Raw genomic sequence first — 22978 nt, forward strand, 5'->3', positions numbered from 1 at the left:
AAGCATAAACAGCCACTAAATTAGGGTCAACGTCTATAAAGTCTATTGTAACAAACACCACCATTTATACATTGGGGTGCAAAGGAATAGTAGATATATGAGATTATTATATTTTGGTTTATTTGTTTATTAAAAGATTAATATTTTGTCAGATAAAATATGCCTTTTAGCATCAGTGCCTAAATTGCAATTTATGTTTTTAAAAGAGGGAGCTCAATGAACTCCCATTGACGAAGTCCAAGATTAATACCACATGCATTGGATGAAAATTAATTATTTAATCCTAGAAGTTCCACAACCTTCCCATCCATCCAAGAACTCGAGTAACGATTCTATAATGAACAGATTTTTCCAGATTCACCTTCATAACAATACCACCAAAAGAATCAATAGTAAGTATACAAAAACAGAAAATAAAAAATAATAACCGAAAAATAATAACTTTAACGAAAAATAGAAAATACAAACAATGTTTCAACCCTTAATGTTTGTTGGTCACAAAATTTTGTAAGTGGGATTCTCATAGGTCTTCTCAAACAATCCTGAATATCTGAAAATGATTTAAAAAGAGAGGTTAGAAATAGAACTTGATATACATACATTCCAACGATCTGAAAATGAATTAGAAAAAGAAACTGAGATAAAAAAATATACCCAAATAAATACCTACCAGATTAGGTTTAGGCCACAGCATGACGAAAAGGAGGTGGGGAGGCAGCAGGAAATCAGATCTCTACAGTCAACTTACATCCATCATTTTGACGTCGAGCATCCATCTTCTTCCATGGAGGTGCGTCGGCTTAGCTCGAAAGGGAGAGAGAGAACGAGATCCAAGCAAAAATGGTTGCCAGTACCAGATCTGGTAGCCGGAGGCGTCGTTGAAATCAGATCATTAGATCTAGCCCTACTAGTGAGGACGAGAAGGAGAGAGCACTCTGAGAGAGGAGGGGAACCGAGAATTATGGTTGGTTTCCAAAGATACAGATTATCAATTGTTCTTGTTTTATACAAAGAGAAACTACAACACACGTATTTCAAGACTACCAGAGCCGTTCATTTGATATTTTTATTATTACTTTTTAGAGAAAATGAGCCTTTTAAAAGAAAGTTTTAAACTCCAACCAAAAAATAAAAATTAGAAATTAAAAAAAAAATTCTAAAAAGATAAAGCAAGAGAAGAGACAGAGAGAAGCAGGGAAACTTTTTGCCAGGTTTAAGAGTGAATCAAACTCCCATAAAACAACTTATGAATCCAGTAAACAAATCTCTCGTGGACTCAGCCTTTCACATCCCAACAACTTTAAAACTCAGAGAGCGACAAAAACACAGAGGACTACATGCATATTGTTGACGACATGCGGATGAGAGGCTGCTGATCTAGAGGACGACATGCAACCGCTTGGGGTGTTGGGAGAAAAACTGTAGAAGCTTTTACGAGAAGAGGAATCCGGAAAGTGATATGAAAAGCAGTGAAGGTGAAATGTTGTTTCTTACTTTACTTGTATGCTCCAGTCCATACTTGGTAATAAAAAAAATTTGAGAAACACACAGCCACAAGGTTGGATTTAGAGAGAGCGTTACAATGACTTGGTTTCAACAGTATGAAATCAATAATTATATCTACAGCATCTTTTGTATTCCAATTTGTATGCAACATCAAATCGGTTTGACTATAAAAGTTGTCAGGGCAGGCTCCATAATCCATATAGACACCAGTAAAAGTTAATAATTTCCAAAAAATATGTTTTTTTTTTGTCAAATATCTGCTGGGCACCGTTTTTCAGTGTAAAAAATGTAAAATGCACCAATGTTTTTTCACGGTGACAACTTTCTTCAAATATGCACGATTTGGGAATAGTGTCTCAAGGACGGTGTCCCATAGCTCTATTTTTAGTAGTGTGGACTTAATACGTTTATGTAATATTAAAACGTCATTGTACTAACCTTGTGAAGACATCCTTCAACGCACAGCAAGCACTAGAACAGCAGCGAGCACACCAAGACACCTAGAACTTGAGGAAGGTTTTCTGCACACTCACCATGACTGTATTACTCGAATTTATGGGGAGTTCTCTAAGTATATGTTTCAGTGGTGTATGCAAAGACCTTCCTTTGGTATTTATACTCCTAAAACGCTAGTGCATATTCCCATAATCATGCACTATAATTCTTTATTGTACAAGGATACAAGCTACCAAATCTCAGTCCTAATAGGATAGTATCAAGAGCCCTTATTCTCCAATTATAACGGAATATATACTTTACTTGGAGTCCAAGTTATAGCTTATAACTAAATCCTAATCGTACTTACATTCCACATCAATCCTTATTAAATATATTGACCTATTTGCCATTGGATTAGAGTCTTACATCCAACACTACTGACTGTAGCATGAGACTTTCAGAAAGGGAAAAGTGAAAATATCACAACTGCTTGCATGATCACTTTAGTGCGTGCGTAACATTTAGTGAACAAATTGAGACTATGTACAATACAGACAAGTAGGAAAATAGAAAGAGTGAACTATGCGTCTAGAGTAGCTGGTTTAATTTGTTCATCAAATTATGTGCCAACATATTTATCACTACATTAAAAAAAAGTTCAAATGAACTCAATTAGGATTCATTATCAAATTAAGTAACGACATCACTTAGTGCATGTGTAAAATTTGGTGAATAAATTGAGTGTCTCTAATCGTCATATACTTGTGTGTGTGTGTGTGGTGGTGGAGTGGGGGGGGGGGGGGTGGTGGGGGATGGAGTGTACGCATGTTCTTGGACGACTTTTATTTCATATGAACGGTTCAATGAAATTTGGGATCATATATTTTGATTTGATTTTAAAGCAAAAACAATGTGCACCAGCTAATTGTGCAGAGAGATTAAGACTTCCAATATACAATATGTAAAACAAGGACCTAAGTAGCAGGTAATGTTTTATAGTGCATGATGGTAATCAAGTGCAGCACAGCAATGAGATCGAAGACCTCATTGACCACGCCAAAGCTAGCTGAGTTCCAAATGATATAAAAGCTCAGCCGCAGTGTTTGTTACTAGCTTAGTGTGGGTACGTATATGTAGTGGGTCTTCACGTGCTAAGGCACCCTTCTCTACCTAAACCTTTACGCAAATGGGACCAATCCATCTTAATTTGCTTTGGCATGCATATGTATGTATGTATACGTCGGTTACAACCTCTTTCCCGTACATCATTATGACGCATGAAAATTTTCTAGGGAAATTAGCTATAATAGAAGGATTTTATATTTATAACCTTAACTTTGGGTCACATAACAAACTTAAACCTCATCTTTCAAACATTGTAATGCCATACATCAACTTACGAATTAGTTATTACGTCAGATATTCATTAGTAAATCCATTTGTTTGATCGTTAAGTGATGATTTGGCAAAAATAAAATCCACATTTATGCTCATGTGAATGTCAAAATTTTACCATATGGAAAATCTATTAAGAAAAAAAAAATCAATTTAAAAAGAAAAAAAAAATAAAAACAAAAAATCAATAAAAGTAAAAAACATAAAATTCAAAAATTTTCCACTCTTTCTTGAGCTCGAGCTATCGTAGAAGACTTTCCCCTATTAGAGTATCAGTATGAAACCTGATTAAGGGTTAGCTAAAATGTTGAATGAATTCTTGTTTGGAATTGTCTCGGTAGTGTGCTAGAAAGAATCCCTTTCCTCGTAGGATAAGTCTTTTGGTACTGCATTGTGTGAAGGATTTAGATTCTGCATAGATTGGTTTTATACAATTGTAGTATGATAAGGTTTGTTCCACACGAGTTCTAATAAGAGAATGAGTTGGATTAATACTATATATAACCTCATTCACTACTCTTGCAAATACGATGCTCATCTTGCACTGAATACCTATTGTTCAGAGAGCACTTTTGTTTTGTAGAGAGGAGAAGATTGATTGGTTGTGAAGCTGCTATGGCTTCTTTGAGTTTGAATTCTGCAGGTATGTTCACCGCAATCTTTGTTCTTGGTTATAGTCTTATTGCATGGTTTGTTTTGGAGTGTAGGTAATTCAATTGACATGTCAATGATTTGTGATTAAGTTCTTACATGTGGGATCAAAGCAGAGGTTGAACATTGTCATTGAGGTCAATGTTTTATACGAGAATCTGAAACAAAAGCTAAGAAAACTTAAAGTCTGTCAAACCCAGAAACGCATAACCTTGTTCTTAAATATAGGAAGAACGAGACCGTTTAAACTCGTTTAAACTTTGTTTTGAATATAGGTAGAAACGACATCGTTTAATAAAAAAAAAAAAAAAAGAAAAAAAAAAAAGGGTTTTGACATATAGCCGTTATAACTTTTAAACGTTTCAATCGTTATGTTTTCTGGGCTTGTTTCTGTGATTGTATTGATTCCAACACTCTATGCTTCTGGGTTTTCTTGATCAATCTTATTCACGTTTTGGATTAAGATTATTACATCTTTCGATTGTTCCAAAAAGGTATGTTTATTACTTTAAACTCAAATTTAGGTTAAAATTATTTTGAATTAAAGAATGCCATGTATCTGCATATAATTCAGATTTAGATTAGGATCTTGTTTATTCGAATTAGGGATATCAAAAATAGTAAACTAAATTGACTATTAAGTCAAGTTTTTGCTGCTGTTTTATATTGAGTTTATTGAATTTTTTACTCTTGATATATGTATGGTGTGATATGACACAAATATGTACATTTGAACGTGATTCTTGGATGCAATCTTTTGTGAGTTATTTGCTCTATGTATGGTTATCTTTGTTAAGATATGAGACCATGTGTATGACAAAATTGACTCACGATGAGGATTACATGGTGAAATAGATAGAAATCATGAATCCCAAAAGATTCAAAGTGTTGATTTCATTGTTGTCTTCTATAGTTTCACTAAAAACAATGAATTTGGCTGTTGTGCCTATACTCACTGGTGGAAGCAATTACAGAAAGTGGAGAAGGGAAATTGAATTGCTTTTGACAATGAATGAGTATGACATAACACTGGAAACACCACAGCTTGCACCTCTTACTGATAAGAGTACAAAGGCTGAGAAGTTACAGTTTGAAAAATGGATAAGATAACAAAGTGGCATTGTTAATTTTGGAAAGTGGGATGACTGACACTGTGCGTGGATGCATCAAAAGGTGTGATCTTGCAAGGGACTATTTCAAAGCCATTGAGAACAAGTTCAAGGAATCATAAAAGGCTGAAATTGCTCAGTGTATGACTCTTCTCATAACTTACAAGTTTGAAGGGGGTAGTTCAATAAGAGATCATATTATGAAGATGACAAATGCGGCTGAAAAACTCAATTCATTAGACATGAATATTTTTGAAAAACAGTTGATGTTTATGATCCTGCAAGCACTTCCTTTGAAGTTTAGTCAACTGAAAGTCTCCTACAATGCTCAAGATAAGTCATGGTCAGTGGATGAGCTTATATCTTAGTGTGTTCAAGAGGAAAATCGACAGAAGATGGACAAAGGAAAAGAAGTTGAGGCTGTCAACTTTGTGCAGACATCAAGGAAGAATGACTTCAATGCAAATTCTAGTAAAACTTCTAAACCTAAATACCCTAATAAATCTTATGTGCCTGCTAAGAATTTAGAAACTAAAAATTAAAGAATTTTAAGGTGGGTACGTATATGTAGTGGGTCTAACAATTTTAAGGTCAAAACTAAAAACATAGAAAAGGTTAAGTGTCACCATTGTAAAACTAAAGGTCATTATAGAAAGGATTGTGAAATATTTCAGGAATGGCTGAGGGCTAAAGGTAGGACTAATGTATATGTCTATGAGGAATCAAATCTCATTGAAATTCCTGCAAATTCTTAGTGGTTTGATACTGGTGCATTTGTGCATATAACAAATTCACTACATGGTTTTGAGAAACAAAAACAAGCAAATTCATATAATGTTTATGTTTGTGAGGGAACCAGAGTCATAGTTGAGTCTATAGGAAGGGTAAAACTTAAGTTGTCTTTTGGTTTTGTGTTAGAATTGTCCAATGTGTTGTATGTGCTTGCAATGAGGAGAAACCTACTGTCTGCATCTAAGTTAGTAAATGAAGGTATCACTTTCATAGGTAATAAAGAATGTATGAAATTTTTCAGTAAAGGGTCTTTAATAGGAAAAGTTGTTTTACATGATCACTTGTGGAAAATGCAGTGCACGGTATTGAACAATGAGTTAAGTATTTTGAACACAATTGCCAAAAGAATGCCTAATTTTGACAATTCTTATATGTTATGGCATAAAAGACTAGGACACATTTTCAAGCATAGGATCATGCAGTTGTCAAAGTTGAGTTTTATACCTATTTTGAATTCTGACAGTGCATCTGAGTGCATTGATTACATGAAAGGAAAAACCACCAATATTAGGAAAATGGATGCTAATAGAAGCAAACACTTACTTGAGATTATACACATAGATGTTTGTGGACCTTTTCCTGTTAAAACCATTTGTGGAAATTCATATTTTGTGAGTTTTATAGGTGATTACTCCAGACATGATCACATATTTTTTTATAAAAGAAAAATAAGCAGTCCTTGAATATTTCAAGATTTTAAAATTGAAGTAGAAAAACAACTAAACCTTGTAATTAAGATTGTTAGAGCAGATAGGGGAGGGGAATATTTTGATAGGCACACAGAGGTAGGGCAACAGAAGGGTCCTTTTGCACAATTTCTTGAGCAGCAAGATATTGTGGCCAATACACTACTCCAGGCACACCCCAACAGAATGGAGTAGCAGAGAGAAGAAATCGAACCTTGATAGGAATGGTTAGGAGTCTTATTTCTAGTTCAAAGCTACCTGGTTTCTTGTGGGGAGAAGCATTGAAGACATCTAACTATGTGTTGAACCGGGTACCTACAAAGTCACTACCAAGGACACCTTTTGAGCTATGGACTGGTAGAACACCAAGTTTTGATCATTTTCATGTTTGGGATTGCAACGCAGAAGCTAGGTTTTACAATCCAAATGAGAAGAAACTTGATTCTAGAACCAGTTCATGCTACTTTGTGGGATATTTTGAAAAATCTAAGGCCTTCAAGTTTTATTGTCCTCAAGCAAAGACAAGAATCCAAGAGACTCATAATGCAGTTTTCTTAGAAGACCAAGATGTATCAGATCTAGTTCATGACACTTTTGAGTTTGAAGAATATGAACAACTTGATGGTTCAATTCCAATGGAGTAATCACATCTCAGTGCTACCAAGAAATCATGTAGAGGGAGATGATTTTGATGAAGAGATAACACTCAATATAGGTGCTGATATGCAAGTTGGACATGAGTATACTTCTTATGCACAAGATATATCTCTTAATGCTCAAAGTTCTCATATTGAGATAGATACTGGCCTTGTAAGTGATCAATTGAATATAAGGAAGTCTAGTAGAGTTAAAAAAACCAGTTGTTTCAGCTGATTATGTTTATCTCCAAGAAGCAGAATTTGACATAGGGGACATTAATGATCCTGTTACCTACCAGCAAGCAATTTAGTGTCCTTAAGTTGCATTATGGAAGAAAGCAATGGAGGAAGAGCTAGATTCCATGTTCAAAAATAAGGTTTGGACACTTGTGAACTCCACTTCTGCTACAAAACCAATTGGTTGCAAGTGGGTTTACAAAACTAAAAAGGATGCTATAGGGAGAATAGAGAGATATAAGGCACAGTTGGTAGCCAAGGGCTTCACTCAAAGAGAAGGGATTAACTACAATGACACATTTTCATCAGTGTCTTCCAAAGACTTTATGAGAATCATCATGGCTTTGACATCTCATTTTGATCTGGAACTACACCAGATGGATGTCAAAACTGCCTTTTTGAATAATGATCTAGAGGAGGACATATACATGGTGCAACCTCCTGGATTTAATGAAAGGGGAAAGAAAACATGATTTGCAAATTGAATAAGTCAATCTATGGACTTAAACAGACATCAAGGCAGTGGTTTCTCAAGTTTGATCAGGTGGTAACAGCTCATAGTTTTGTTGAAAAGAAGATGGATGATTGCATCTATTTAAAGCACATGGGATCGAAGTTCATCTTTATGGTGTTGTATGTGGATGACATTTTGTTTACAATTTCAAATACCCAATTGCTTAAAGAAACCAAGATTGTTTTAAGTACTCACTTTGAAATGAAGGATTTAGGGGAAGCACATTATGTTTTAGGGATTGAGATAACAAGAGACAGAAAAAGAAAGCTTCTAGGACTATCTTAGAAAGGTTATATTGAAAAAGTATTGAATAGATTCAACATAGAGAAATGCAATAAGGCAGATGTTCCAGTTAATAAAGGTGACCAGTTTACAAGAGATCAGTGTCCAAAGAATGACAATGAGGTCGAGTTAATGAAGTTGAAGCCTTATGCCTCATTGGTTGGAAGCATTATGTATGCTAATATTTGTAGAAGGCCGGACTTAGCATTCATTGTTGGAATGTTAAGAAGGTTTCAATCAAATCCAGGAGAATCTCACTGGTTGGTTGCAAATAAGGTATTGAGGTATATGCAAAGAACAAAGGGTTATCATTTAGTTTATGGCAGAGATGATAATTTGGAGTTGATTGGGTTTACAAATTCAAACCTTGTTGGGGATGTAGATGAGAGGAAATCAACTGGGGGTTACATCTTTATGCTAAATGGTGGTGCTATCTCCTTGAAGAGTGCTAAGCAAACAAGAGTATCCACTTCTACAATGAAGGCTAAATTTGTTGTATGTTTTGAAGTAATGAAACAGGCAGTGTGGTTGAGAAATTTTGTTGCTGAGATGAGAATTGTTGACTCAGTTAAAAAGCTTTTGAAGATGTTTTGTGACAATAATGCTGTTGCGTTTTTCTCCAAGAACAATAAAAGAACTTCGGCTTCAAGATTAATGGATGTGAAGTTTCTTAAAGTTAGAGAGATGGTGAAGAAATGAGAGATCGAAATTTTGTATTTGTCTACTGAGAAAATGATTGCAGATCCCTTTACTAAAGCTTTGCCAAACAATGTTTTTATGGTACATGTTACAAGAATGGGAGTTCTGGAATCTTTTAATGAGTGAGAGTGAGCAATAATCAGATTTGGGATTGTTTTGAAACTGCAATGCAATTTGTGTTGCTACAGTTGAAGGTTTCTTTAGTTTAGTTAGTTATGACATGCTGGTATTATGTTTATTAGTTTTCTAGCTTAGCTTTTGTTTTGGTATTCAATTTTTCCATTTTAGTGATTGATTGTTTCAGAAAACTAGTTTTGTAGTGAATAAATAGTTTGAGTTTGCTAGTAAATCAATTTGTGATTTTACTGAGGTATATTTTGGAACTATTTGGAATACTATTCTGTTTTGAATGATTTCTTCTCTGATTATTGGTTGAGATTTTAACTATAATTAAGTTAAGATTGGCTTAAAAGAGTGGGAGTAATGAAGTGTTGGCATTACTGAAATCATTGTTCGCATAAGTACAAGATGCAAGTTTTGATATGTTGTGATTTTGGGATAAAGTTTGAAATTGTTCAGATGAAGTCCTTGAGTTCCATATTTTGAATTGCATAGGTAAATTTGAATGCAAAATTTAAAAGTGTTATTGTTTTAGACTTATTCATTTAGTTAATCATTGTGGTTCATACTCAAGTGAGAGAATGTTAGAGTACGAGTATGAAACATGATTGACGGTTAGCTAAAATGTTGAATGAATTCTTGTTTGGTATTGTCTCGGTAGTGTGCTAGAATGAATCATTTTCCTTGTAAGATTATAAGTATTTTGGTATTGCATTGTGTGAAGGATTTGGATTCTGCACAGATTGGTTTTATACAATTGTAGTATGATAAGGTTTGTTCCACACGAGTTCTAATAGGAGAATGAGTTGGATTAATACTATATATAACCTCATTCACTGCTCTTGCCAAAACGCTGCTCATCTTGCACTGAATACCTATTGTTCAGAGAGCACTTTTGTTTTGTAGAGACGAGAAGATTGATTGGTTGTGAAGCTGCTATGGCTTCTTTGAGTTCAAATTCTGCAAGTATGTTCACAACAATCTTTGTTCTTGGTTAGTCTTATTGCTTGGTTTGTTTTGGAGTGTAGGTAATTCAATTGACATGTCAATGATCTGTGATCAAGTTTTTACATCCCCATCACCAGCAGCAACAGCATCATTGAGACAAGTAATCAACCAGAGACAATGTCGTCATGACTCATGAGCTAACCTTACTTCTCCCCTAGCATAGCAGAACACCCTCACCCTTCGCTCAGCTCTAACTTAAAGCAGTTCTCCTTAGCCCATAGTACGGCTTAACAACTCATCAATTTCTTTAAGCTCGAGTGCTCCAGCTGTGCGCTACCTTCGTGACATCAATAACCCCAACTCGTCAAGTGCCACGCATTTTAAGGAAATTTGGGCCTTACCTCAACTTCTGGTGCACCAATGTTGCCCTCTGATTCTACTTGGGACTTAGCATGCTCGTGGTATCTAAGTTGGACCTCTCCATAGGCAATTAAACCCACGCTTCCTACCTTTTATGCTCTAACTGTTGGTATTCAGACCATCTTCATCATTAATAAAACTAGAATAAAAATGAGAGAAAGAAAGAGATTTGAGTAAGAGGCACCAGCAGGGCAAACAGAAATAGAGAGCAAAGAGCTAGTTTTTCACACATATTTTTCTGATTTGGATTAAATGTCCCAATACATGGGACAACTGCTAAGGTAATTGGGCAACCCTTTACAAAAGATCGAAGCCATACATGTGGCAATAGATTAGAGAACCAAAGCATTTCAAATTACATAAAAGGACATCAAAGTTAAACAGCAAAAACAGAAGCAAATGATTAACTTTAACACTCCCTCTTAATGTTTTGTTGCTTCATTCCCAAAAGTTCTCTTAGGTAGATGAATTTGTCCTTTGGTAATGCCTTGGTGAAGATATCAACAACTTGATATTTTATCCTGTAGTATACCACATCCACTTCTTGTCTTCCATAACACCTCTGATGTAGTGATACTTTAGAGCAATATGTTTTGATTTTCCATGACATATAAGATTCTTGCTCATGGAAATAGCTAACTTGTTGTCACAAAGGATATGAGTTGCTGATTCTTGTTTCTCACCAAAGTCTTGCATAATTCTTCTCAACCACATTACTTGAGAAGTTGCAATTGAAGCCGACACATGCTCAGCCTCTGCCGTTGATAGTGCAATTGATTTATGCTTCTTAAACGCCCAAGAGAATACACCAGTCTCTAGTGTAAAGGTATAACTAGATGTGCTTTTCGAGTCTTCCACGCTACCTCCTCAATCACTATCACAGAATCCAAACAATTTTGGCTCAACATTCCTTTCATACATAATACCAATGTCAAGTGTACCTTGTATGTATCTTAGGATCCTCTTTATAGCTCCATAGTGAATGAGAGTGGGCTTATGCATAAATCTAGACAACAAGCTTGCAGCATACATAATATTGGGTCTAGTCCCTGTCAAATACAACAAACCCCCAACTAAGCTTCTACACACATATTCACCATTATCACCACTACCATCTTCTCTTTGAAACTTTTCATTCACAACTAGCTGTGTTGCAACAGACTTGCAACCAACCATTTTGATTTTTTCTAGAAGTGTTTTTGCATACTTCTTTTGAGTAATAAAGATACCATCATTTGATTGAATGATACCAATTCCCAAAAAATAATGCAACATGCCTAGGTCACTCATCTCATATTTCCTCATCATGTCATTCTTGAAATTCAAGATCATGCTATCACTACTTCCAGTATAAACCAAATAATCAACATATAAGGAAACAATAAGGATATCTGAAGTACCTTCGGTTTTGACATAGAGGGAAGATTCATTCTCACTTCTTTGAAATCTCCTTTCATTGAAATATGAGTCGATCTCTCCATACCATGCTCTCAGAGCTTGTTTTAGGCCATAAAATGCCTTCTCAAGCTTGTACACCTTGTGCTCTTGTCCTCTAAGAACAAATCCTTGAGGTTGATCAATGAACACATCTTCTTTTAAGACTCTATTTAGGAAAGCGGACTTGACATCAAGTTGGTGTAGAAACCACCCCTTCAGAGCAGCTACAGAAATAAGGCCTCTGATTGTTTCATGCCTAGCTACCGGTGCAAAGGTTTCTTGGAAGTCAATCTTGGGTTTCTGAGAATAACCATTTGCTACCAATCTAGCTTTGTTCCTTTGAATGGAACCATCTTGATTGAGCTTAGTCTTATAAATCCACTTCACTCCAATGACGAAATTGTCACAAGGTCTGTCCACTAGTTTTCATGTCTTGTTTTTCACAATAACATTGATCACCTCTTACTATGTCTTTTGTTTCACTACATCATCAAAGTTTTTTGGTTCTACAACACAAAAATTGTAGCTTTCATAGACTTCATTTAAGCTTCTTAACCAAACCGGCATTGAACTTGGACTCGAAGGTGTGGGAGAGTGAACTTGAGGACTGTTTTCAGATGGATATTATGGACTATTTCCTCTCGGATGGTTGCTTGATTCCAATCCCAAGAAGATTTCTCACTAAAGAGAACATCTCTACAAACCACAACTTTCTTCTTTTCTAAATTCTAGAGCCTGTACCCTTTTGTGTGTGAAGCATAGCCTACGAAAATGCATCATTCACTTGACTCATCAAGTTTTTGTCTTAGTTCTTTCGGAACATAAGCAAAGTAGATTGACCTAAACACTCTCAAGTGATTCACAGAAGGCTTTCTTCCACTCCATGCCTCATGTCTTACCTTCAACTGCCAATGTCGGATGCCTATTCATCAAGTAGATCGTTGTATTAACTGCCTCACCCCACAAATATTAAGGCATTCCCTCATTATGCAACATTGCCTTAGCCATTTCAACTATGGTTCTGTTTTTTCTTTCATATACTCAATTTTGTTGTGGAGTGTAATTGACAGTTTGCTACCTTTCCAAGCCAATATCTTGACAAAACTTATCAAATTCTATGGATGTGTACTCTCCTCCTCTGTCACTTCTAAGAACTTTGATTAGATAACCAGATTGTCACTCAACCATAGCTTGAAGCTTCTTGAAGATTGGGAACACTTTTGATTTCTATCTTAGAAGGTATAGCTAAGTCATTCTGGAATAATCATCCACGAAGATTAGGAAATACTTGTTTCCCACTTGAGTAGAGGTCTTCATGGGTCTGTCAACATCTGTATGAATAAATTCCAATGAAGCTTTTGCTCTCCAAGCTTTACCATGTGGAAATGAATCTCTATGATGCTTCCCAAATGCACAACCTTCATAGATTTCTTCATTTTCTTGGATACTCGGCAACCCAGGCACCATTTCTTTTTCTTGTAGCTTATTGAGACTTTGAAAATTCAAGTGGCTAAGCCTTTTATGCCATAGCTTTGAATCTTCTTGCACTTCCATCATGAGTGCAGATTGAGTTGCATACTCAATTACAAGAGGAAAGCTTTTACTCTTCCTTATCTCAATCTTGGCCAAGAGTTGTTCATGATTCCTCCTATCATATATCTTGCAAGTATTGTCTAAAAAATACAAGTAATAGCGATGCTTAATGAGTTGTCCAAGACTTAGCAAATTTTTCTTCAAATAAGGAACTAACATGACATCCTTGATGAACATATTTTTGTATGCATGTCAATAGTACCTCTTCCTAATGTATGTACTAGCTGCCCGTTACATCTTTACTCAGGTTGGGTTTGTAGTGTCATTGTTATGGAGAATGTTCTTGTTCATCGTCATATGATTACTACAGTCGCTGTCCAGAAACAAAACTTTATCTTCTTCTTAGATGGTTGTGTCATGACCAACATAAAACATATTGGTCTCTTCACCTTTTGCTTCGGTGTAATGAGCTAGCTGATTATCCTTGTAGGTACAATCCTTTTGCATATGCCCAAATCTGTTACACTTGTGGCATTTCACTTTTCCCTTGAACCAACATTCACCGAAATAGGCTTTGTCACAAATTTTGCACTTTGAAGTTTACGAACTCTTCTCAACCTTTTTCTTCTCTTCAAAATTACCATTTCCTTCCCACTTTTTGTTTTTGCCTTTCCAATTCTTGTAGGACTTGGCCTTGCTTTGACTCGAACTAGCTTCAGTTTTTGGATTCACTATAAGCATTTGGAAAGCATTTTCTACATCATTGTTGTCATGCCTGAATAGTCTTTGAGCAAAACCTTTGAGTGAACCAATCAATTCTTCAACACTCAAAGTTGACAAATCCTTAGTCTTTTCTATGATTGAAACTATGTTGTCGTACTTTCTTGGCAAGCTGATTAGATACTTCTGAACTATTCTCTCATCAAACAAGGTTTCACATAGCTTTTCATTTAATTAATAATCTCAGACAATCTACTCAGGTAATCATCTAGCAATTCATCATCTTTCATTCTTATGTACTTAAAATCTCTTCTTAAAGATTGAAGTTTGATTGCCCTTACCTTAGTAGAGCCTTTGTAAACTTTCTCCAGCACATCCAAGCTGATTTGGCACTTGTCTCATTCAGGATTCTTGGAAAAATTTCATCTGAGATAGCATGTTGAATGACCCCAAGAGCTTTTGCATCTCTCTTGATGTTTTCCTTCAGTTCCCTTGTTTGAGCCTCTGTCAAAGCCACTATACTTAGGAGTACCATATAGCCATCTTCAATCAAGCTCCACAAATCATGAGATACAAAAATTGTTCTCAACTTTGTCCTCAAGAAGTCATAATTCACTCCACTGAATATAGGAGTTCGGATCTCTCCACTGCTACTTGAACCAACCATGAATTTGAAAATTTTGATTCTAGGGTTTCACTTAGAATTTTCCCCCTTTTGAGAATCAAAAAACGCTCCACTCTTTGATTAGATTGGCTTTGATACCACATGTTGATATTCAGACCATCTTCATCATTAATATAACTAGAATAAAAATGAGGGAAGGATGGAGATTTGAGTAAAAGGCATCAACAGGGCAAACAAAAATAGAGAGAATGACTTTATATAATTCTCAATCCACTAGTGTAAGAAAATGTGAAGCAGAGAGCTATTTTTTCACACATAGATATTTTTCTGATTTAGATTAAATGTCCCAGTACATGGGACAGCTGCTAAGGTAATTGGACAGCCCTTTACAAAAGATCTAAGCCATACATGTGGAAATAGATTAGAGAACCAAAACATTTCAAATTACAAAGGACATCAAAGTTAGACAGCAAAAATAGAAGCAAAGGATTAACTTTAACACTGAGGACCTCTTCACATTTTTGCTGGGAATTGGGCGAGGGAATGGGTTGATGTAAGGCATAAATTGAAAATATATATTTTTATTAGTTTCAAACATTTATAGATAATAATTTTTGTTAGTTTCTTGTCCACGCTGCCCAGCTAAATGTCCATATCGGCAAAAATGTGGTCTTATATTTGCCACGAAATTAATTAATAGCTAAATTGATAGAAAATTTAACGCATGTCTAACTTTGCAACAAATGACATGAATGATAAGGGATATATAGAAGGATGATAATTTCTAAAGTATCGTTGTTTATATGTCATATATAACATAACAGTAATGTATTGAGATAAAATTGTTACGATCTCGATCGATAACCCTGAGAAATGCAGATAGTATATTGAGATGATATTATAACATAACAGTTATATCCATAATGATGTCTATTTGTACCATTATATGATTATTGTTGATATTGTTCAAGCAGGAGGATAACAATGGGTTGCTCGCAGACACAATAAGAATGATTCGCAAAGGTAGAACAAACTCAGATTGGCAGAAGATCGAACTGGAACGAGTCGAGATCGAGTCCAACAGTAATGTATTGAGATAATATTGTTACGATCTCGATCGATTACCCTGAGATAATGCAGATAGTACATTGAGATGATATTATATCATAACAGTACATCCATAATGATGTCTATTTGTACCATTATTTAATTATTGTTGATATTGTTCAAGCAAGAGGATAACAATGGGTTGCTTTCAGACACAACAAGAATGATTCACAAAGGTAGAACAAACTCAGATTGGCAAAATATCGAATTGGAACGAGTTGAGATCGAGTCCAACTCTGCGAGAGAGTGAGATTTGCAGAGAGATCGAGTTTGACTCATGTGACTTTAGATACGGCGGTTCGCAATGTCCCACTCTTGGAAATAGGGAAAAGGAAAGTTAGAATTTGTGGTGACGCTTAGATCTGGGGTTGTCATGACACTCGTTGAAGCTGATTTTGATGCAGAAAAGAGAATGGAAAAGAAGCAGAGCGAAAAAAGAAAAACAAAGGAGAGAGAGTGAGTTGTAGAGCAAATGAGTTGATGAAGGCGGCACAGAGGATTTATATGGAAGGGTTTTGCAGACATTTCACATCTTAAAAAATTCTATTTCAGCTAATCAACTTAAGTGTTTTGCCATTTAGTATTAATTCCTCGTTCCCTTTCGTGTAAATTCCCCTGCAACGAATTAAAAACTTGCGGGGCCCTATCTATTTCCCTCTCTCGAGCCCCGAAGAAAACCCCCTCCCCTTCGGACTCCACATCTCTTTTGACTCTATATATGTGGGCACCTGATATCTATGAGGGCTTTTGACTGATAGAAAGCATCCCTCTTTTGTCCCTCCTGACCCCCAAAAAATAACAATTGAAAAAGTTGTTCTTGCCGCGTCGGAGACATCTTTATCTGATTACAGTCTAGTAATATTCTTTTTCACTTGTAAGTGAGAGGTCTTAGGTTTAATTTTCGTCAAAAGCAAATTTGAATCACATTAATACTAACTTATTATGAGGCTAAACCTACTCCGTTTTTCTCCCCCTTAGTGTAGATAAATCATTTGTTCAAAAACCAACTTAAGTGTTTTTATTCCAGCACCTCCTCTTTTTTATTTTTTTATTTTTTTATTTTTAAGGCCTATCCTTGAATCGAAGTTGGCCTATTAGGGCACTTCTGGACACTTCAATTGTAATGTTAAATAAACATGACAGCTATTTTACTATATATATTTTTAATGCAACAATATACTTGCAGCAGAGGGTGGGGAATGGACTCAATCACAATGAGCAAACTATAATAATTTGGTTCAAATTATCATTAGGTTGTAGTAATTAGTGATCAAATAAGAGTTCCTATTTGTAGCTGGTACCATATACATCCCTTAAATTTTTGAAAGATTGTAGCCATGTTTGGAAGCAACAAGACGTGGAAGTAGCAAAGGAGAAGCAAGTTTGGAGGAAACCAATGGAGGGGGGATTTAAATGGCTTTGACATGGAGCTTGGAAGAACATGAATAAAATGGGTGGGATAGTGGTGGTTCAGAGTGAGAGATGGGAGAGGCATTTTATTTATACAATGGTATTCTACTCTAAGAGGAAAGTGATGGGGATGTTTTTCTTTAAGTGGAGGGAGATTTGGTCAGGTAACATTAATGGGTTAGCCAGTAATTAGGTATCGAATTCAATACAAATATAATATGAAATTGACATGTGAGCCGAACATCTCACTTACAAATGAAAAAATATCACTAGACTATAATACTGGTTGGTTAGAGAGGGCAATTTAGTTCAACATAGTATTTGAAAATTTTGGATATAAGTTTTCACACACTAACACTTTATTTAGTTAGTTTTTTCATAAGGAGGTATTTATAGGAAAATAAAGTACAAAGCTAAACCAATAATTAGAAACAAAATCAATCTTAATTAGATTAGTAAAACTAAACTGAAATGGGAAAGGAACTTAATTTATAAATAAAACTTTTATGAAAATATAAAAATATAAAATTTATTCATGACTTGATTCATCTTCTACGTTAAAGTTTATCAATATTTAAATTTAATTAATATCTCTGCAAGGCAAATCTTAAAAAAAAAAAGAACATGGCTTATTATATTTCGAAGAACAGTCATCAAGAATCCTCATATATCATGAATACATACAACCTTTTTGGTAGCATACAACTGGGATTCGTAATACGCTCAAAGTAATACATATCCACTTACCGTTATGTTTACCTTATTTTGTTTTCCCATTTAGTACTATTAATAGCTTTATAAGGTAAGGTGATACAAATCTTTAGTGACAAAGAAGTGAAGGTAATTTCAAGGAACATAACCACCGTGACCACCACCTTCACCACCCCCACCTCCTCCTCCATGCGCTCCACCATAGCCGCTGCCGCCACCAGAACCTCCACCACCACCACCACCACCTGCATAGCCACCGCCACCACCACCACCAACTCCACCTCCAGCTCCTCCACCGCTCCCATATCCTCCTCCACTTGCTCCTCCAGCAGCATAACCTCCTCCAGCACCACCACCATGCCCACCACCACCGCCATATCCTCCACCATGTTCTCCACCAGCGCCATAACCTCCACCTGCACCACCACCTTCTCCTCCTCCATAACCACCGCCATGCTCTCCAGCATATCCGGATCCTCCGCCACCACCGGCACCTCCTCCTCCACCACCACCAGCCCCATGTTCTCCACCAGCACCGTAGCCAGCCCCACCACCTTCACCACCCCCACTTCCATACCCTCCTGCACCCCCGACACCATATGCACCACCACCACCACTGCCTCCACCGCCGCCACCACCATGTCCACCAGCATGTCCGTAGGCAACACCACCGCCTTCTCCACCACCACTACCACCTCCATATCCAGCAGCACCATGCTCTCCTACAGCTCCATAGCCACCACCACTTCCTGCACCTCCTCCGCCACCATAACCTCCAGCACCGCCGCCATACCCTGATCCAGCACCGCCCCCAATGCCATGGCCTGCCCCATAGTTGATAGCAGGCACGTGGACTGGCTCTTCATAATTTAGGAGTGTTCTAGCTGCAGAACATATCCCCATACCCAATAACACAAAGAAAACATAAGTACGAGCATTTTGAGTAGTCATTGGAATAAAGCAGCTGAATGAACAACAATGGAGTACAATGCAAGAGAAGAGAGGGCAGGTATATATAGGAATGGGATAGGGTCTTATAGCGCGTCTCTGCTGAGCACAGGGTGGTTGAAGCACATGCAGATCGAGAGAATTTGGGGTGACCTAAAGAAGGTGGTCCAATATAAATTATAGACACTCACTACACTAGCAGACCGGCCCATTAGTATCGTTTGCTGTCTCCCATATACATTTATATGTTCACTCAATCAAGCATTTTTGTTAAGCTGAAGATTGTATAGGGACCTAATTTCCTTATCTAGCTACCTTCAAAAAATAAAAATTTCCTTATCTATATATATGAGATACTTTGGATGCGATCTCTAGTCCCTAACACTCTTTGACTAAAACCTTAATGGTATTCAAAATTTGATCAAAGTCCCTTAACTTTGTACACCTCATTAATATTTATATTTTTATAGTTTTGACATTAATTGTTTGATATTTTATGAGTTTTATAATCCTATAAATTTAAAATCCATCATTATAATAGTATTATAAACGGCTACAATAAAAAATTCAAACATTTTGATTGAATAAATGGATAAAAACTATGCAATAATAGGAAATAATAAATGGCAAAATAATATATCCCTAGTGTTAAAAAAATTGGTACATTTAAAAAAAAAATTTGGTACATTTCACATATAACAAAGTGGTACATTAATAAAGAAGAATGGGTACATTATAAATAAATTAGGGTCCAAATAAAAGTTTAAAAAATTATGAGTACAAATGAAATTTTAAAATATATGGGAGCAAAAAGAAATTAATACATGGGTACAAATAAAAACTAAAAAGAAAATACTACAAATTTAAAAAAAGGTTGCAAATTAAAAGTTGGTACAAACTAAAAATATAAATATATGATACAAAGTTTAGCCATAAAACATAAATATGCCATATGTAATTTTTCTATCATTGATTAATTATACAATGTCACGTGACGATAAATACATGGGCACAAATACAAATAAAACTTTAAAAAATATGGGCACAAAAAGAAATTAATATGTGGGTACAAATTAAAACTGAAAAGAAAATTGGTACAAATTAAAAAAGGTTTGCAAATTAAAAATGGGTACAAACTAAAAACAAAAATATAAGATAAAAAATTTAGTCATAAATATAAATATACTAATTGGAACATTTTTAACACTAAGGGAATATATTTAAAAATAAAAAGTATTTATTATTGAAATAATTAATGATGTTATTAATACCCAAGGACCTTGATCAAAAATTGAAAAGGAATATGATTTTAATCAATGGAGTAGCAAAAAGAGGGATGAGAACCTAATTTCTCCTATATATATATATATATATATATATATCCAGCTAATTCATTGAAACCCTTTTCAAACCAATATACATGCTAAAACTGAAATATGGCATGAAATTGGCTATAAGTATCAACAGAATATTTGTGTGTTATTTTTAAAGCCATGTTTGAAATATGGCCGTGTATTCGACAACTTGATTGCTAATGTGGTTACGGAAGAAGAATAGAATTAGCTGAAATGAATCAAGCTAGCTTAAGCGCTAAGTAACAGCTTAACAATCATAATTAACAAAACCTGATGTTGGAATCGGACCTGCTAACAAGGTTTACCGATCGAAGCGTATTTAGATTTACTTTTAGTTGTGACCCTAACAACTTGTTCGTAGATGGCATGCAATGATGTAAAACAACGACCTAAGTAGCAGGTAAAGTTATACATACAGTGCATGGTGGTGAGCAAGTGCAGCACAGCAATGAGATCGAAGATATCGTTGACCTTGTCTGAGCTAGCTAGCTGAGCTCGATCCAAATGACACAAAAGCTGTGCCGCATTATTTGTTTTTGTTACTAGCTAGCTTAATTAGCTTAGATAGTGTGTGCACCTAAATCTCACTGTAGAATTGATGGATGGGACCAATCCATCTCACTTTGCTTGGCTAGTGGAGCCTTTATATATTCTTCACGCTTGTGGCTTATTATTAGATTGGTAATTGGTTACAGCCTTCTTTGCCCTACATCATTCTGACGCATGAAGATCTTCTAGATATAGAAATGTCAGCAGTATTCAAACGCTAACTAGTTAATAATTTAACACAACGCTAAATACTTATTTCGGCCTTCTCCACAATAAAATCTCAAGATTGGAACCATTCGTTGAAAAATAAAATAAAATAAAAAGGAACCGTTCAGTTTTTAAATCATCATTCATAGATCGTCTTTATAAAAAAAACACACTCAAACTTGAAATCGCTTAGTTGTTTAGCTATTATTGTGATCATTTCATGGTTTATCCACAACATTATATACGCCAATTTATCAAGTCACAATTTGCAGAGGGGGCGTTGAGGGGGAGCGAAAGGTGTAGTCGTACAAGACCTCAAATTTGAAGGGGCCCCTAAATATTTGTCATCTAACATCATGTAATAATGTTCTATATTTAAAAAAATTGCTTTTATTAGCACTTTAAATTGCATTGTGCACTCCTTATAAGAGTATTTTTTTTTTCTTCCGAAATATAAAAGCTCTAATCTTAAGTGTCAATAATAATACCCTGAAATGCGGCAGTTTCTTAATTATATTATATAATAACGCTATACATTCAAGTGAAACTTTAAAGTTAGAGGTTGGATGTTTTTTTTTTTCATGTTTGGTTGTTTAAGATAAATCTGCTTTTGATTATTTAGCGAAGATTATGTTTGTAACTCTTTTTACTTATCATTAAGGATATTTATAAATATGCAACTAGTGAGTGCTAAAGTTTGTTTTTATTTTTTATTTTTTGAACAAATGATATTATCTACGCTAAGAGGCTGGGGGAGTGGGCTAACAATAATGTGATTCAAATTCACAGTTGGCGAGAATTGAATATAAGACATTTCACTTACAAGTGAAGAGAAATACCACTAGACCGTAGTACTAAGTGACTTTGTTTTAATTGAAGTGAATGTTTTCTAGTATCAATATATTGTCATACTTTTTTAAAACTTAAAACTATCTTAAGGAGGGCCCCTTTTACAAATTTCGCACAGAGCTCCTAAAATTTCATAGACTGCCCTAACAATTTGATAACTAAACGGCTTCTGATTTCTATGAATTTTTGCAGATTTCATCTTTCAATGATAACCTAAAAAATTGTCGGTTCCTATTATGAGAAATATTGTGAAGTGAACCCCAACTATCGTGCAAGTGCCATTATGTTAAGTTACTAAATGATTATGGCTTGAATGCTCGTGCGGAAATATATAATATAATTAAGCTTATTTTTCTTTTGATTAAGGAATATAAGTTTCTTTTAATTGGAAATTTGTGCAAGAGTAATTAAAACAAGAGTAATGCTATATTCATCATATTTTTCATACTATATTATGTCTTCATTCTCATCAGATGGATTGTTTGCTTGATTAACATCAAAAGAAAAATATCATTGGAATTGACATGTGGATTACTTTATTGATAATAGTTCTTTGATGAAAGACAAATATTTAAATATTCTGTACAAAATTTCTGATATTGCCTTGCACCGAATCTATGTTGAATATGAATTGGTGTGGAGTCTTGCTTCAGAACACTTCCCAGTAAAGTCTGCTACTTGGCTTGTTACCTGAACTTACAAACTAATTTCATTTCAGAACTTTAAAGAAAAAATTAGAGCTTTATTAAAAAAAACTTAACAAAACAAATTTAATGAAAAACACATAATAAACTTTTATTAAATAATAAGGGCACAAGCTAAAAGAGACATGCCAAACAATTAAAGCCCAACCGCTGGAAGCCAGCCCAGCGAGCAAACCCCAAAAATAAATTTCCAGCCCATGCCCCAAACGGTAGCCAACTTTTCTTACCCATTTCTGTCAGAATTCAAAGTTTCAGTTTACTTACCAAAAAAGAAAATACAATCAAATAGTATGCATTTCTTACATTAACGCTAAAAATTAGGAGGTCAACAAAAACCAGTAGGTTAACCTTTGGTGGCTCGCGATATAAAACTAGATTATGAGTAAAA

The 22978-nt window shown here is 35.2% G+C and overlaps 1 protein-coding gene and 1 long non-coding RNA gene across 2 annotated transcripts; both read right to left on the bottom strand.

Moving 5' to 3' along the window:
* Nucleotides 1-324: 324 nt before the first annotated feature.
* LOC125480607 lies at nucleotides 325-1487 on the bottom strand. Its single transcript, XR_007260948.1, has 2 exons — nucleotides 671-1487; nucleotides 325-550 (listed from the first exon to the last, which is right to left on the bottom strand). It is a non-coding gene; the product is annotated as an uncharacterized LOC125480607 (long non-coding RNA).
* A 16417-nt stretch (nucleotides 1488-17904) lies between these two features.
* Nucleotides 17905-19070, bottom strand: LOC125480596 (glycine-rich cell wall structural protein 1.8-like). Its single transcript, XM_048591600.1, has one exon. It carries the CDS (start codon nucleotides 18927-18929, stop codon nucleotides 18114-18116), a length of 816 nt encoding a protein of 271 aa, XP_048447557.1. The 5' UTR covers nucleotides 18930-19070; the 3' UTR covers nucleotides 17905-18113.
* Nucleotides 19071-22978: the final 3908 nt, after the last annotated feature.

This window comes from the organism of the source record quoted next, unplaced genomic scaffold, assembly GCF_019419815.1.
Source record: "Pyrus x bretschneideri cultivar Hongxiangsu unplaced genomic scaffold, Pyrus_bretschneideri_v1 Contig34, whole genome shotgun sequence".
NCBI lineage: Eukaryota > Viridiplantae > Streptophyta > Magnoliopsida > Rosales > Rosaceae > Pyrus > Pyrus x bretschneideri.